At 44.2% G+C, this 16634-nt stretch overlaps 1 protein-coding gene across 1 annotated transcript in view; it reads right to left on the reverse strand.

Moving 5' to 3' along the window:
- Positions 1–3822: 3822 nt before the first annotated feature.
- The window catches only part of LOC107733035 (E3 SUMO-protein ligase RanBP2-like), a 39268-nt gene continuing 26456 nt past the window's right edge, over positions 3823–16634 (reverse strand). The window contains exons 21-29 of the mRNA XM_016544543.1: positions 15476–15493; positions 13993–14172; positions 12750–12827; positions 12258–12617; positions 9934–10023; positions 8907–9070; positions 8558–8831; positions 8147–8481; positions 3823–4281 (exon numbers count right to left, since the gene is read on the reverse strand). Coding sequence (XP_016400029.1) covers positions 3973–4281; positions 8147–8481; positions 8558–8831; positions 8907–9070; positions 9934–10023; positions 12258–12617; positions 12750–12827; positions 13993–14172; positions 15476–15493 — 1808 coding nt within the window. The 3' untranslated portion in view covers positions 3823–3972. The remainder of the gene's footprint in view (positions 4282–8146; positions 8482–8557; positions 8832–8906; positions 9071–9933; positions 10024–12257; positions 12618–12749; positions 12828–13992; positions 14173–15475; positions 15494–16634) is intronic.

Raw genomic sequence — 16634 nt, forward strand, 5'->3', positions numbered from 1 at the left:
CACTCACACACACACACACACACTCGCTCACTCACACGCTCACTCGCTCACTCACTCACTCACACACACGCTCACACACACACGCTCACTCACTCACGCTCACACACACACTCACGCTCACACTCACACGCTCACGCTCACACACACACTCACGCTCACACTCACACACACACGCTCACACTCACACACACTCACGCTCACACACACACGCGCACACTCACGCTCACACACACACTCACACACACGCTCACGCTCACACACACTCACGCTCACACACACACACTCTCACACTCACACTCACTCACTCACACTCACTCACTCACTCACTCTCACTCACTCACACACACACTCACACACACACACACTCGCTCACTCACACGCTCACTCGCTCACTCACTCACTCACACACACGCTCACACACACACGCTCACTCACTCACGCTCACACACACACACACACACACACACACACTCTCACTCACATGCTCACTCACACTCACACACTCACGCTCACACACACACTCACACACACACACACGCTCACACTCACACACACACACACGCTCACACTCACACACACACACACGCTCACACTCACACACACACACACGCTCACACTCACACACACACACACGCTCACACTCACACACACACACACGCTCACACTCACACACACACACACGCTCACACTCACACACACACACACGCTCACACTCACACACACACACACGCTCACACTCACACACACACACACGCTCACACTCACACACACACACACGCTCACACTCACACACACACACACGCTCACACTCACACACACACACACGCTCACACTCACACACACACACACGCTCACACTCACACACACACACACGCTCACACTCACACACACACACACGCTCACACTCACACACACACACACGCTCACACTCACACACACACACACGCTCACACTCACACACACACACACGCTCACACTCACACACACACACACGCTCACACTCACACACACACACACGCTCACACTCACACACACACACACGCTCACACTCACACACACACACACGCTCACACTCACACACACACACACGCTCACACTCACACACACACACACGCTCACACTCACACACACACACACGCTCACACTCACACACACACACACGCTCACACTCACACACACACACACGCTCACACTCACACACACACACACGCTCACACTCACACACACACACACGCTCACACTCACACACACACACACGCTCACACTCACACACACACACACGCTCACACTCACACACACACACACGCTCACACTCACACACACACACACGCTCACACTCACACACACACACACGCTCACACTCACACACACACACACGCTCACACTCACACACACACACACGCTCACACTCACACACACACACACGCTCACACTCACACACACACACACGCTCACACTCACACACACACACACGCTCACACTCACACACACACACACGCTCACACTCACACACACACACACGCTCACACTCACACACACACACACGCTCACACTCACACACACACACACGCTCACACTCACACACACACACACGCTCACACTCACACACACACACACTCACGCTCACGCTCATACACACACGCTCACTCACTCACGCTCACGCTCACGCTCACACACACTCACACTCCACTTCAGAAGACATTGATTTCTAGTCAGTTTGTGTTCATCTGATGAAGGAAAGTCATGATGGTGATGAGGATTGTCATTCTGTTGAAGGTCACCTTTAGCTGCTTCACGTCGCTCTGAAGACTGTTTTACTCTCAGGTTTTATACATACAGGCCCTGCTCTTCTCTTTGCTAAAGACAGAGGGAACTGTTTGTAAGTGCATTATAGTGTATTTCATTAACTCTCAAGCTGCTTCTCTGTGAAGTAACCGTGTGGTGAGTTTTTGAGCTATAAGCAGCCGTCGTCACGTGGAGCACTACTGACTCTCGTGTGTTTGATCAGATGCTGTTCCTGTGGTGTGTGAGATCTGCTGAACACTGCAGCACTACAGAGATTTCTATTGTAGTTTAATCATACAACGGTTCATGAATAAAGTACAGTGTTTTGTTGTGCGGTTTAATTTCTCACTTGAGCTCTGTTGGATTATATTTCATGCTTGGTTGTTCAGTCAGTTGGAAAATCACAAAATGTTTAACAATTAGATTTTTGTTCACTAGTAAGAGAGTGACTGCACTGGTTAATGCTTCACTGGATATCATACTGATGACTTGTGAAGGTATTACAGTGCTGATTATTTCCCTCAGCTTATACGTGATCATTCTCTTATTTACTCGCTCTCATGTCATTTAAACTCATAAAACATTCAACTTCATTCAGAAGACCTGGGCACTTTTGCAATGTCTTTATAAACTGTTTGATCACTATATGAACGGAGTTAACTTGAGCTTTTATTCGCATATAAACACATTGATCAACATAGAGCTCATGACAGCTTCAGTTTCATGAAACGAAACGAAACTGAAGCTCAAACGTGCTGCTTGACGCAAGAGATGAACCCTCACTGGTTACGCTCAGCTCAAAGAGTCAAAACACCCTGGCTGGAAAATATGCAAACACGGAAAATCACATCCCTAAAAATGCACAAAATGTTACTCTTCAGCACAAAAATCTGGGTTTACTTTGGCAGATTTAACTCCCAGTTTCCTCTCCTAGTGTGTTATTTCTATTTATCAAAACAAGATGAATTTGCTGTAGGTCAGACCTACAGAGTAAAGAGAAAAGTGGAGCTGAAAACTAGCCCTAAAGAGTGCATTTACTGCACATGAATGAATAATAACTCCTGAACTCACTGCTGGTTACTCAGAGGGACAGTTCACCCAAAAATGAAAATGACCCCCTGATTTACTCACCCTCAAGCCATATGAGACTATCTTCTTTCAGACAAATCCAATCAGAGTTATATTAAACATGTCCTGGCTCTTCCAAGCTTTATGGTGGCAGTGGATGGGGTCAAGAATTTGAAGCACAAACAAGTGAATCCATCCATCAATCCACTGGAAAGCACTCTCTCATGAACGCAGACGCTAGAGATTATGGTGTAAAGGTTTAAATATGGATATTCTTCTTACACAAATGGATCAATTCACTTCAGAAGGCCTTTATTAATCCCCGGAGTCATGTGGAGCACTTTTTTGGGCTTCAAAATCTCGACCCCCATTCACTGCCATTATAAGAGCCAGGACTTTTTTGAATATAACTCCAATTGTATTCGTCTGAAAGAAGAAAGTCTTATATACCTAGGATGCCCTGAGGGTGAGTAAATCGATTAAATCATACTTTTTGGGTGAACTATCCCTTTAAATTTCCCGTTTTCCTGAAACAGTTGTCAAAACTAAAGGAGAAATAAAGCAGCTTTGCTTTCACTTGATCCAGAAGCGAAATCATACTTTTTGGGTGAACTATCCCTTTAAATCCTGAAACAGTTGTCAAAACTAAAGGAGAAATAAAGCAGCTTTGCTTTCACTTGATCCAGAAGCATTTGACCGCATTCACAGTTTCTCATCAATAATGACACACTTTGAATAAGTAGTGAAACTCAAGTTGCCAGATGTTTATTTTATGTTCAGGAGATTGAAAATTGCAAGCAACATGGCTGCGTTTGTGTGGGACCTCATGCCAGTGAAGCGACCTTCCAACCAAATACACACAAAGCAAGCCTTCGAAAGATTCACATTCTGTCCAGTTAAGCCCCTGTAAACATGAGGACACTGGGGTAAACAAGTTCTGTAATAAAATAGTTTTTCTTCTTTTGCAAAGCATGAATTTTATTGTCAACTAGTGCTGTCCACTTTATTAACATACAAACAGGACAAGAATAAAACCACTGCGTATACAAGTTCTGATTTACACAAGAGTTCAGGGAACACGGTCTCGAACATGATGAACAGTAGTTTGTGTAGAACAGCTTAAAGAATCTGCCCACAGTCCGAGATGGTGATGGTTTCCGTGGGTTTCCCGTCTTTAGCGCCCAGCTCTCCGATTCTCCTCACCACATCCATGCCGTCTTTGACGAATCCGAAGGCCACGTGCTTGAAGTCAAAGTGCTCTGCTTTCTTGAGGGTGGTGAAGAACTGTGAGTTGTTGGTGTCTCTGCCGTGGTTGGCCATGGACAGCAGCCCCGGCCCCGTGTGCCTCACCTCGAAGCTCTCGTCCTCAAACTTCGCTCCGTAGATGGACTTCCCTCCCGTCCCATCCTGGCTGGTGATATCACCGCCCTGAGAGACAGCAGGAGTTATTAAATAGCCATCAGAAACCAAAGCTAGAAGCAGAAACACTCTAGATATTTCAGGCCGTCACCATGAACAGCTGTTTGTATCTAGTGTTTGATTTGTTTAGTTCATAATGTTCAATACTGACCTGTCTGGCTTCAGAGGTTCAGTAACAGTAGCAGATCTTTTACTTTCATTGAGATACTACTACACTCTTGTTAATAAACTGCTCATAAAAATGAAGGGAACACAATCACAGTATAACACCAATTCAGTTAAACTTCAAACTTCAGCTACACAAGCTGACAACAACTCTGTCACACAACGACTCGATCCCGTCCCCAAACCACGCTTTGTCACGAAAACACACGCCAGAAGTTGAAAGGGAATGACGCGAAACAACAAGTGGAACAGGAGTGGTTTATTTAAAAATGGACATCGGGAAGAAATTAGTGCTGCAAGCTGTTTGCGTGATGATCTGTTCTGAAAAAATTAGCTCCATTTCTTTTCCAAACTTGTCTTAAAGCCGTGTTGCTGCTGCTGTTTTTCTTCCGCTAACCTCAACCCATGTCTTGCTCTCATTGGCTGTAGCTCGTAGAGACACCTGACACCACGTGATGTCGAGTCGGCCGGCCGACCGGTCCAGATATTTAGCATGCTAGATATTTATTTGGCCAATGTTGTCAGCGAGCCTCTTTGGTGCGTCGTTGAGTAGTTCAACACACAAAGATTGCCAAGCGCTGATCACCTGCTGATTTTCCCCCGATCACAGCCCGACCTGTCGGCGAGCTCGTTAACTTGCACATCGGGCTTAAAATCCTGTAGCGTGAACTTGGCAATATGTGCTGCCGCAAGGAGGTTTGGAGTGGAGTGGGAGATGGGCAGAATCTGCTCCTTTGTTTAAGCAGGAGTAGGAGGAGCACTGCCAGAGCCCTACAAAACAACCTCCAGCAGGCGACTGGTGTGCATGTGTCCGACCCAACTGTCAGAAACAGACTTCACGAGGGTGGCATGAGGGCCAGATGTCCTGTAGTGGGACCTGTGCTCACAGTCCAGCACTGTGCAGCTTGACTGGCATTTGCCAGAGAACACCAGGTCTGTGGAAGGGTCTGGAGATGCTGTGGGGAATGTTATGCAACATCATCCAGCATGAGCGGTTTGGCAGTGGGTCAGTGATGGTCTGGGGAGGGTTGCACAGACCTGCAGTGGTTCCCTTACTGCTGTTAGGTACCGGGATGAAATCCTCAGACCTTACGCTGGTGCAGTGGTCCTGGGTTCCTCCTGGTGCAGGACAACACCCAGCCTCATGTGGCCAGAGTGTGTAGGCAGCTTCTGGATGATGAAGGCATTGTAGTGGACAGCACATTCCAGGGCCCAGTTTTAGGCCGGGGCCCCTCTCTCACCACAGCAGTGGACACAGGTTTGCAACACTTTGATTGGATCTTGGTGGACTAACATAAGCAAACCGTCCAACGCCATCAGATAAAGATGCTAGGACAACAGGCAGAAACCTCTTAGAGGACAAGACCTCTGGGTCCAGATATTTAGCATGCTAGATATTTATTTGGCCAATGTTGTCAGCGAGCCTCTTTGGTGCGTCGTTGAGTAGTTCAACACACAAAGATTGCCAAGCGCTGATCACCTGCTGATTTTCCCCCGATCACAGCCCGACCTCGGCGAGCTCGTTAACTTGCACATCGGGCTTAAAATCCTGTAGCGTGAACTTGGCAATATGTGCTGCCGCAAGGAGGTTTGGAGTGGAGTGGGAGATGGGCAGAATCTGCTCCTTTGTTTAAGCAGGAGTAGGAGGAGCACTGCCAGAGCCCTACAAAACAACCTCCAGCAGGCGACTGGTGTGCATGTGTCCGACCCAACTGTCAGAAACAGACTTCACGAGGGTGGCATGAGGGCCAGATGTCCTGTAGTGGGACCTGTGCTCACAGTCCAGCACTGTGCAGCTTGACTGGCATTTGCCAGAGAACACCAGGTCTGTGGAAGGGTCTGGAGATGCTGTGGGGAATGTTATGCAACATCATCCAGCATGAGCGGTTTGGCAGTGGGTCAGTGATGGTCTGGGGAGGGTTGCACAGACCTGCAGTGGTTCCCTTACTGCTGTTAGGTACCGGGATGAAATCCTCAGACCTTACGCTGGTGCAGTGGTCCTGGGTTCCTCCTGGTGCAGGACAACACCCAGCCTCATGTGGCCAGAGTGTGTAGGCAGCTTCTGGATGATGAAGGCATTGTAGTGGACAGCACATTCCAGGGCCCAGTTTTAGGCCGGGGCCCCTCTCTCACCACAGCAGTGGACACAGGTTTGCAACACTTTGATTGGATCTTGGTGGACTAACATAAGCAAACCGTCCAACGCCATCAGATAAAGATGCTAGGACAACAGGCAGAAACCTCTTAGAGGACAAGACCTCTGGTACCAAGCCCGGGAAGGAAAGGACTTCTCATTGGTCCACATGCAGTTTCTGCCCTTCACCCGTCTAGAGACTGATTCCTAAGGTTTGGTCTGTGACCAGCATAAATATTCCTTAGGAATCTTTAGATACAGCAGCGGTGGGTGAAACAGAGAAGTCACAGAGATCTATCTAAATCCATTCATAACTGTTTTCAAACCTTAAAACTGATGCACACTACAACACACCCATCTCATGCTTATTCAGAAGAATAAGAATTCTCAACCGCAGCTAAGTGTAGTGCAAAATTGTACACAAATTCAGCTGTTAAAGGACAAATGAATGCATGCATGACAGTTCGATCTTTTTCCTCCATGTTTGGAACATTGCCAAATGTATTCTGGTTGTGGTTTGGTAAGTGAATAATGCATTGGTAGAACTTTAGTGACACTTCTCTAAATGTGTTTGGACTACGGCAGTGAGCTCCACGGGAGGAAAGAAGGGTGGGCCACACCGCCTTGAGAAGAATGGAGAAGCGCCAAATTGCAATCTCCTCCTCATCAGAAAGAGATAAAGGGATCAAGGAGTGTCTGTTGAAAGGGTACAAGTCTCTGGCCTGTGTGGTAGGAGGTAATAACAGATATGATACGTTCTGAGTCTCCAGTCCGTGAGGTAAGAGATACTCTACATTCAGTCTTCATCCAGCGAAACAACAGATGCAGTCTCCATCCTAGAGAGACAAAGCGGATCGACCGAGTTCTGAGTCTCTAGCCCAGAGAGGCAGAAAACATGCAGACATTTGCAACAAGATTAAGCTCCGGCGAGCAAACCTTCACTTCAAGCTACTTTCGTCTGCTTTTTCCAGACTAAGGACCTTCTACACCTACTCCAGGACCACATCTGCATGTTCCAGATTTTAGGACCCTTTGGTGCTCCAGGAGATCAGCATCCTACAGCACTTCATGTTCAAAGCTGTCGAAACAGATTCCTGCTTCTTTTCCCAATGCATTGTTACCAGCACAACCAGTGGAAGAAGTCACCGCTACCGGACTGCTCACTCGATCGCAGAGAACGCAAATATCACTTATCCAAACCTCCTCCAGAGACCTTGGCATTGTTACATATTATCATTTTCTAATTTACATCAGATGTCAGTTAATAACAAATGATCTTATGGAAAGATAAACTGTTGCTCAAACAAATAAATGCAAGATTAAGTAACCTTGTCATAGCAACACCCAACTTAATCACTTGCATTTTATGCATCTTATGCGCTTTATTACACCCCTGTAATTTGATTCAACCTTTTCGAATGATTATTTTAGGTTTAAATGGTGCATGTGTAAGGAACTGGAAGCAAGCAAAGCACAGCTGTTTCTAAAGCACGCAGCGCCATCTGCTGTTAAAAACTAAGCTCAGAATCGATTTATAATCGCACCCCTAGTTTTACATAATGACGGTGTCCTCACCTGACACACGAAGTCCGGGATGATCCTGTGGAAGACGGACTGGCGGTAACTGAAGCCCATCTCTCCCGTACACAGAGCCCGGAAGTTCTCCGCCGTTCTGGGCAGGATGTGAGCGAAGAGCTCCATGACGACTCTCCCAGCATGCTCGTCATCTACGGCGATGTCGAAGAACACCACAGGGTTGGAGCCTCGAGACAGCGCCTCGGCGGCAGACGTCTGAGCAGCGTCAGTCTGACACATGCGGCTCTGGCAGTCTGTGAAGGCTCGTGTGAAGGACTCCGCCAGCTCTGGAGTCTTGAACTTGGCCGCCAGCTGCTCGACTTTCCCGTCTCCCTCTGTGTGGACAAACATACAGACGTGAGGACAGCGGCAGCAGGGTGATGTGTGTGAGGCGAGGAGCGAGGGCTGCACCTGAGTGGTCTGTGGCGGTCCACACCAGAGAGTTAGCCGAGGTGTTCATGGGCTTGAGCTCGATGCTCGGGCTGATGCTGTGGTTGGCGCAGACTCTGAGCACCTGCTCGCGGCTCATCAGCAGGCGGTAGCTCTTCTTCAGCGGGTGGAAGAGGATCTTGAGGTCTCCCACGCCGCGCTCCTTCCACTGGTTGAGCTCGCGGTCCCAGCGGTACAGTTTGGCTCTTTCTCTGAACAGGATCTCCTCGTCCTCCTCACCAGACCTCACCTCCACCTGCAGGATCAGCACACGTCACACTTCTCCAGAGACACGAGGAGCACAGCTACCAGCATCACAGCAAACACTCACCTCAGGCAGGGACACGATCGGCTCAAAGTGGACCTCCTCATTATGAGTCGTCTCTTCATCACAGCCCTCCTCTTCTGCTTCATGGCTTGTTTTTTCTCCTTCCTTTTGTGTCCCTGTACTTCCAAAGACTGTGGCTCCTGCGCCTGACCATGAGAAATCATCATCTGCAGAAATAAACACATGATGAAAACAGCACTCACAATATCAATGCTGACAGCAGCAGTATTCTATCATACTAGAACTTCATAATACCGATTCATATTAATGCTGCCAACGAACACACACACACACACACACACACACACACATGCAAAAAACAAACATTATGAACGGCTTGTTTACGGGATGAGACGTGAGCTTGGTCACAAGGTTTAGACAACAGGGCTGAGCGCTAACATAACATCAGAGAAAACAGGAAATACATTATGAAATGCAGAAATGAGTGAGTCTTCATGGAAACTGTTCATCATTCACTTTTCATGGAATTTGTGATTTTTTCCCCCCAAAACTGATGCTATGCATATGTCTTTAAAAACAAAAAAGATCTTATGATCTGCTTTAGGACAGCATTTTCAGAAGCCAAACAAAGATGAAATTAGATTAGAATACAAATAACAGTATGCAGTGCAAACATTGTTACCAGAACACACCTATTAGACTTTCACCTCATATGACAACCAGCGTTTTCTGCTTAAGCACAGAATAAATGAAGTGCCGTATGTGTGTCACTGTGGTTTGTTTTCACCAAACATCTTCAGAACACAATGTAATTTATAATTTAGTGTGCCTGGCATTGATGAGAGCAGCAGTGAGATCACACCAGCAAGACAACCCTAAAAACCCTTTCCTCTCTCGTGCTCTGGTCCAAATCTTTCATGAAGACATGCCGACTCTATAATAACATTTCCATGTAATGTTTTTTTTTCAGCCTTACAAGAGAACTCTGTAGAAAGCCCTGTGAATGTGACTGCACGGTTTAATACGAGAATCAAGTAAAAGACATAGAAACAGGTAAACACAGACTCACCTCTTTTGCAAAATGCAAATTCACCTGAACCCTTTGCCAGTTCTGCAAATGAAACCTCACCCGCAGATTCAAATCCAAAAGAGAGACCTACTGGAGGAAAGCAAACACACTCATTCAAACAAGCGCTCAATCATCGTTTGCTGTTTAGTGCGTGACGTGACTAACTCACAGCTCATACGCTTCTGTCCTGTCCTCTCCGTAAAGGGCTTACAGACACTCATGTGTTGAAAAGTAACTGAAATGTCTCCCCTGTTGAGGGTTTCAGTGCCGTTCTGTGCTTTATAACAATACCAATATTCTTTATTTGGTGTGGTTACTTTAGTGTGCTAATCTTTCAGAGGCTCTTCATGCATAACAGTAACACAACACTGCCCTGTGAGACACAAGAGAGCACTCTTACAACCCAAGACAAACGCCTTCATGCAGCAAGAGCAAGAGGTCGTTACACTACACACAGCCAGAGGAGCTTTGCTGCAAAACTAGTCGCTATTTAACATCTTCACATTGCTCCTCTTATTAGCATGAAAACCATCTGCTTGTGATTAAAATATAGGGCTGCATGATTTCTGCACCTCACAGTTAATTAAAATATAGTCACAACATTTGCCCGCTGGTTATTTCTCCTGAAAATATTTTTTTGGTTTGACATTGCCATTATCTAGCTTTGGTAAAAAGCCTCTGTAAGCGGTTGCAGGTGCCAGATTTCAAGAGTTTAAATCAGAGCTTTTCTCTTAACCCTCTGCTTTTGTTCATTTGGGAGTCACACTTGTGTTGTTGCACACGCCTGAAATATAACTTATTTTTTTATTTTAAGTGAAATCAATGTAATACATTTTTGTTCGATATGATTTTTTATTTTGAGAGAATTTAATGGCACGATTTAATATTTATGCAATAATTATGATCAATTTTTCCCATTGAAAATATATATTTTTCTATTACTTTTCAATTATGGCAATATTTCATGTTAAAATAGAGACAATGCCTTTAAAATCCCATTTTTGAAGGCAGATTAGTTCCATCTGGTGAGAGTAAAGAAGAAAAACATCTGAAATCCCGTGGTTCAGCCACTAGATTCCTATAGAGCTCTATATAAAAGGCTTATCAATTCTCTAGTTGTTTTTAGACAAATACTTTTTTTTGTGGATTTGGATTTATATTTAGACATTCTCAAAGAGAATGCTTTTTGTAAAGGTTTAGATTTTTTAGTTTGAAGTGTCAGTTTTTGTATTAATTTTACTACAGTCAGACCTGAACACAAAGAAAGGCATTTTATTACACATAACATCAAAGTTCAACAAAAATGTAACAAATATGAACAGGAATGTTTTATCAGAGGTTAATCTGATTTCAACCTCTTATTTGAGTCTTCTGGCTCAATGTTGCCATATTGTTACAGCCACACCAGTTCATTTGTGTGTGTATAATAGTGTGTGTGTGTGTGTGTGTGTGTGTCTGTTTTGTAATCTTGAAGTTTTAGAGTGTCACCCCTTCCTTGGTGTCCGTGTTTTTACTCCATTATAGCTAAATTATTGATTTTATTTCAGGTATTTGCAAAAACATGCTATGTGTTACAGTCACACTAGTTCATATGTGTGTGTTTGAGTGTGTGTGTCTGTTTTGCACTCTTGATATTTTAGAGTGTCACCCCTTCATTGCTGTGCACTCTTCTTCTGCATCGTGAATGATTTGTAGATTGTACACAAAAAGATTCTCTGTATTTTTGTACTTTTCCGTATTTCCCATTCATTTCGAATGGCGCTCATTTTTGACTGCGAACAACACAAGTGTGACTATTTTTTTATGACCATTTAGCTTTTTCGAATCAAGTCCAAGATTTTTTATGGTCACAGTGACTGCGATAAAAGTCAGTGAGTTTTGTACCATTCTGATGAAGTAGCGATTTTTACAATTTCAAAACTTTTTTTTTTCTGGTCTAAAATGACCGAACAACACCGGAGGGTTAAATCAATACATTTTCTGCACAGTGGTTTATTTAATCTTCCCAACCTGGCAACCACTCGCATGTGCTCTCTCTACACCACAAAAAAGCTGCTGAAAACACCGGCAACCAGCGAGTTTAACTTCAGCTCTCTTTGAGACTCAGCCGGTGTTTTCTTTCACGAAGCTGCTTGTGCTGTTTACTGCTACTACACCTGCCTTCATGAAGTGTAGTACATCCAGACATGGATCTCGTAGCACAGAGGATGCAGAAGTGCATTTATTCAGCAGCCACAAAGCAAACGTTTCACATGATTACTGGAGTTAATATTAGGAGTCAGACTGCTTTGAGAGAAGCTTGTTAAGGTTTGACTGGCACTCACCTGTAGCGGTGCTGTCGCTCTCACTGCTTCTCTTGGTGGAGAGGTCGATGGGACGGCTGCCGTCAGTCTGACGCTCTTCTGCTCCGCCGCTGCTTGTGTCCACAGCTGCTGCATCATGGGAAGGCTCGGGCTTCACCTGTGTGTCCAGAGCGGGTGCTGTGCTCACAGCGATGTGAAGATCAGAAACACTCGTCACCTGCGTCTGCTGCAGCTTAGTGCTGAAGTCGTCTGGTTTCTCTGCCTCCGGCTCGGAGTCGCTGCTGACACTGCACAGGACGGTGGGAGACAGCAGGAGGCGTCTGGCTCGCTGCTCCTCGTCTGCAGTCGGAAGCTTCTCCCACACCAGACTGACCTCCGAGTCTGTAGACACAAGCATCTCCATCACTATACCTCACACCACGACGCACATCCACCAACTCCTACACCGGCCCTCGCCGCTGAGCCCTGATGACTCCACTAGTCCCAGTAATGCATTTCACAAGACCAGCCTACCGTGATCAGACGCTCCATCGGCTCCATCCGCACACAGCTTCCCCTTCAGACTCCTCACTGCGCTCTCAAAATCCTCATCTGAAAACACACCGAGTGCATCTGATGTGAATCATTTCTCGCAGAGACCGAGACCGCTCGAGTCAGAACATGTGAATACCAGGGCTCGCAAAAAATCCACTAGCCTGACGTCACAAGCCCGGCCCTGCCCCCCCGACGGGCTTTCTTCAATAGTGAAGTCAAATCCCTTCCTTGATTTGCATTGTGCACTCGCTTGTTCATAGTTGATCACTCGCACGTGTTTCCATTGTAAACATTCAAGTGTTTTAAAGCATTCAAGCACATGAAGAGGCGAAAGAGTTCAACTCCGTATTCCGCAGAATTAATTCCTCTTTCGCATCTCCTCGCTCTTGAACGGACAAATACACAAAAATGATTTCAAAATACCCGTCTCATTCAGCATTCTGGTAAACGCAGTCGGTTATGCTTTACGTGAACATAAAGAGTGAAGAAAGAAATCAGACGTGTATCGTTACATTGGATCCGTGCATCACATTTCTGTACCTCAATACTACTGTTAGATCTTATTTTATTTCTAACTTTATTATACTGCACCATGTTGTATTTACTTCACTATACTGTATTTATTTACACTTGTAATTTGTTCTTATTTTATTACTGACAGTTCACTTGTCTTTAAAAATGTTTGACCTTTATTAGTTATGCTATGAGTTCTTGCTGTAGTTTCGAAGATGTGTTCTTTAAATAATGTTTTTAATAATAATAATTATATATATATATACAGTGGGTACGGAAAGTATTCAGACCCCCTTAAATTTTTCACTCTTTGTTATATTGCAGCCATTTGCTAAAATCATTTAAGTAAATTTTTTTTTTCCTCATTAATGTACACGCAGGATCTGATCTCTCAACCCGTAATACGACCCGAACCCTGAGCTGTGATCCGTTGCACACCTACTCTCCTGACTTATTTGAAGAAAAAGTACAATCACTGAGGTTTTTGATCATGCTGATTTGCCGATGTTCAGTCGATGTGTTTTTATTCAGGTTAGTTCAAATTGATTTCAGGCTACCAAAATCTGAAGAAAGCCAGCCAGAAGGGGCCCTGAACACTGTTAAAGCTTTAGAAGAAGCAGCTCTGATAAACTAATCTGGATTTGGTCATTTGTTGTACCGTCACAGGTGACAGAAACCAGACTCTATGTAAACAGAGTGTAGATCTCACCATCGCGGTCATCGTCGCTGACGTATCCTGGACGGTTTTTATAACAGAAGAAGGTATGAGGAAGCATCAGTCTGGCTGCCAGCTCTGCTTGCTCTCTCGTGGGCTCCAGCTCAAATACCATCTCAACATCATCATCATCATCATCATCATCATCACACTCGTCCGGAGCGCTCTTCTGCTCTGACGGAGAGGAAACTGAGCAACACACAAACAGAAACTAGATTAACTAATGCAATAGCAACAACTGCTAAACGGATAGTTCATCCCAACATGAAAACTGCTGTCACTGACTCACTCTCATGCGATTCTAAAGCTGCACGTCTGACAAAACACAGGATTTTCAAAGTCACTGGAGTCTCAACAACACTGGTGCCATTGACTTTATACTGTCCTGGAAATATGATCTCTGATTTTGTGTCCCGCAGAAGGAAGTCATACAGGTTTGGAAGGACGAGACTGAGTTTTCATGTTTGGATGAACGATCTCTTGAAGCGCTCACCTCGTTTGAGTGGAGTTTTCAGAAGCAATCAGAAACCAACAAGTGTCAAAGCATGTGGCAGACAGACAAAAGTACACACTTCACACCCAACGTTAAATCAGTAACTCTACATGACACACACACATGCAGACACTCAGACTGTGATGAAGCATCTGCAGCGGTCATTCACCACCAGTGGCGCAGTTCAGCTTAATGCTTTATTTTTGACCCGTCACGAAAGTTTATCATATGCATGTGTTTTTAAGTTTTGCCAATTTAAGCATTCAAAAGATTTTAAACCGTTGCCAAAAAAATAAAAATCGCGAACTAAATTTGGCACTCGAGCGCTGTTTTCTGTGCGCGCACTCTGACAGCGCACCATCACAGAACTGAGTGCACTTTTCGTCTTATCACGCTCGAACGACCAAATACACACAACATTACGTCAAAATGCCCGTTTTGGCAAGTGTCCTCGTGAGCACAGTCTTAACTAAGTTAAACAAAAGTTTTAAATGAACGTAAACTGAGAAAATCTGATATGTGTGTGTGTGTGTGTCAGATTCCTACATTCGGTCTGAAAGTGAGAGCAGCTTGCTGTCTGTGTCATTAATATTAATTAAAGAACAAAAGAAAAATCACTCTGCTCTTGACTGAATAGTCTTTAATAAGGAATAATTTATAAATGTGTAAAACCTCGTGATAAATCCTGCTCAGCATTAAGCTAAATTAACTGTCTCATGCAGGCGCAACACGCAGAGTAGATTTGTGTGAAAACATGAATGAAGGCAGACTGCTGAGGGAAATTATATGAAAGACTGTCTTCAGAAGAGTTTCGATGGCATTTTCTTCTTGTTTACAGCGGTTACCGGGGAAACCGCTCTATTTCTGCTGCTCCATCAGCGCCACCTGCTGTCAGACAGTGGAGGTACATTCTCATTCAGCCCGTCTGCCTGTTTGTTCAGACCAATGCAAAATTCGGCTCTAATTTTTGTTGTAAATCTTAACTGGCAGATGGAAAACAAGCTAATATGTATTCTAAAAATCTCAACACTTTGAATAATAAGGTAGCCTATGTAGAATTTGCGTACAATAAGCAGAGATCATGTGATGCGTGCTGGGATTCACTGGGATCTCTCTTTTTACGGCCTTCCCCGTTATTCCAAAGGAAGTAATGGAATATAATTATAGTATTTATGGTATAGAAACCGTATTTAAGTATGCACTGGTTAAGTGACACAGCAGAACAACTGCAGAAGCACACACACTTATGTAAGATTATAACTTACGTCCTAAGGCACCAAATAAAGCCTTTACAATGGAGTTAAGGATGGGGGGGGGGGGGGGAATAATCATTTATGTTTATTTTCAGTTACTCCTGAAATTACCATGACTGACAGTGCTAATAATCTCAACGTTACTTTACATTAATAGCACGTCATGTACTGATACATATAACAATTAAAACTCCGAAATTAGAAGAATTTGAAGTTTACTCACACAATATTAAGTATTTTATTGTAAATTCGATTAATCTACATGATTAAATTGCAACTACTATCTTAAGCGAAACTGACAATTATGATTTGTGATAATGTTTATAGAGTCTGATTTCTGTCTCTGTAGAATTCTATAAATCAAAATTAATATTGGTGAGAGAAATAATGCAACCCTATCATTTAGCTCAAGAAAACCTGTGATTAAGACAGTACAGAGTAACCACATAAAAACTGAACTCTGTACAGGTATCATATTATTAGTTGGTCTGTCGGCAAAAATAGCTCTATTTGTCAAAACACCCATAGAGCTGCAGCACAAGCCTGTCGATTTTCTATCTGTTCTAATCCAAAAGTATTTAGATTACCTCTCAAAAGAATAAAACCAAGATATGAGAACAATATGTAAGCTTTGGCCATTAGCAATCTATATAAAGCACCTGTCGCAATATTTAAATCACTAAAAACAGCGGGAAATTCTAAAACGTTTAATGTGATAACACTTAAAGTGCCTTTAAAACAGTGATATTAAAAGATGAAATTAGTACACACCTTATTGATGATGCATGCTTTATGCAGGCAAGCAAATGAGCCCGGAATATGAACGCAATGCGCTAAATAGTTAAGTGTCTTCTTTATAATGGTGTTCTATGGGAAAACATTTAATATTA

The sequence above is a fragment of the Sinocyclocheilus rhinocerous genome, unplaced genomic scaffold (genome assembly GCF_001515625.1).
Source record: "Sinocyclocheilus rhinocerous isolate Xijiao unplaced genomic scaffold, SAMN03320098_v1.1 scaffold2475, whole genome shotgun sequence".
NCBI lineage: Eukaryota > Metazoa > Chordata > Actinopteri > Cypriniformes > Cyprinidae > Sinocyclocheilus > Sinocyclocheilus rhinocerous.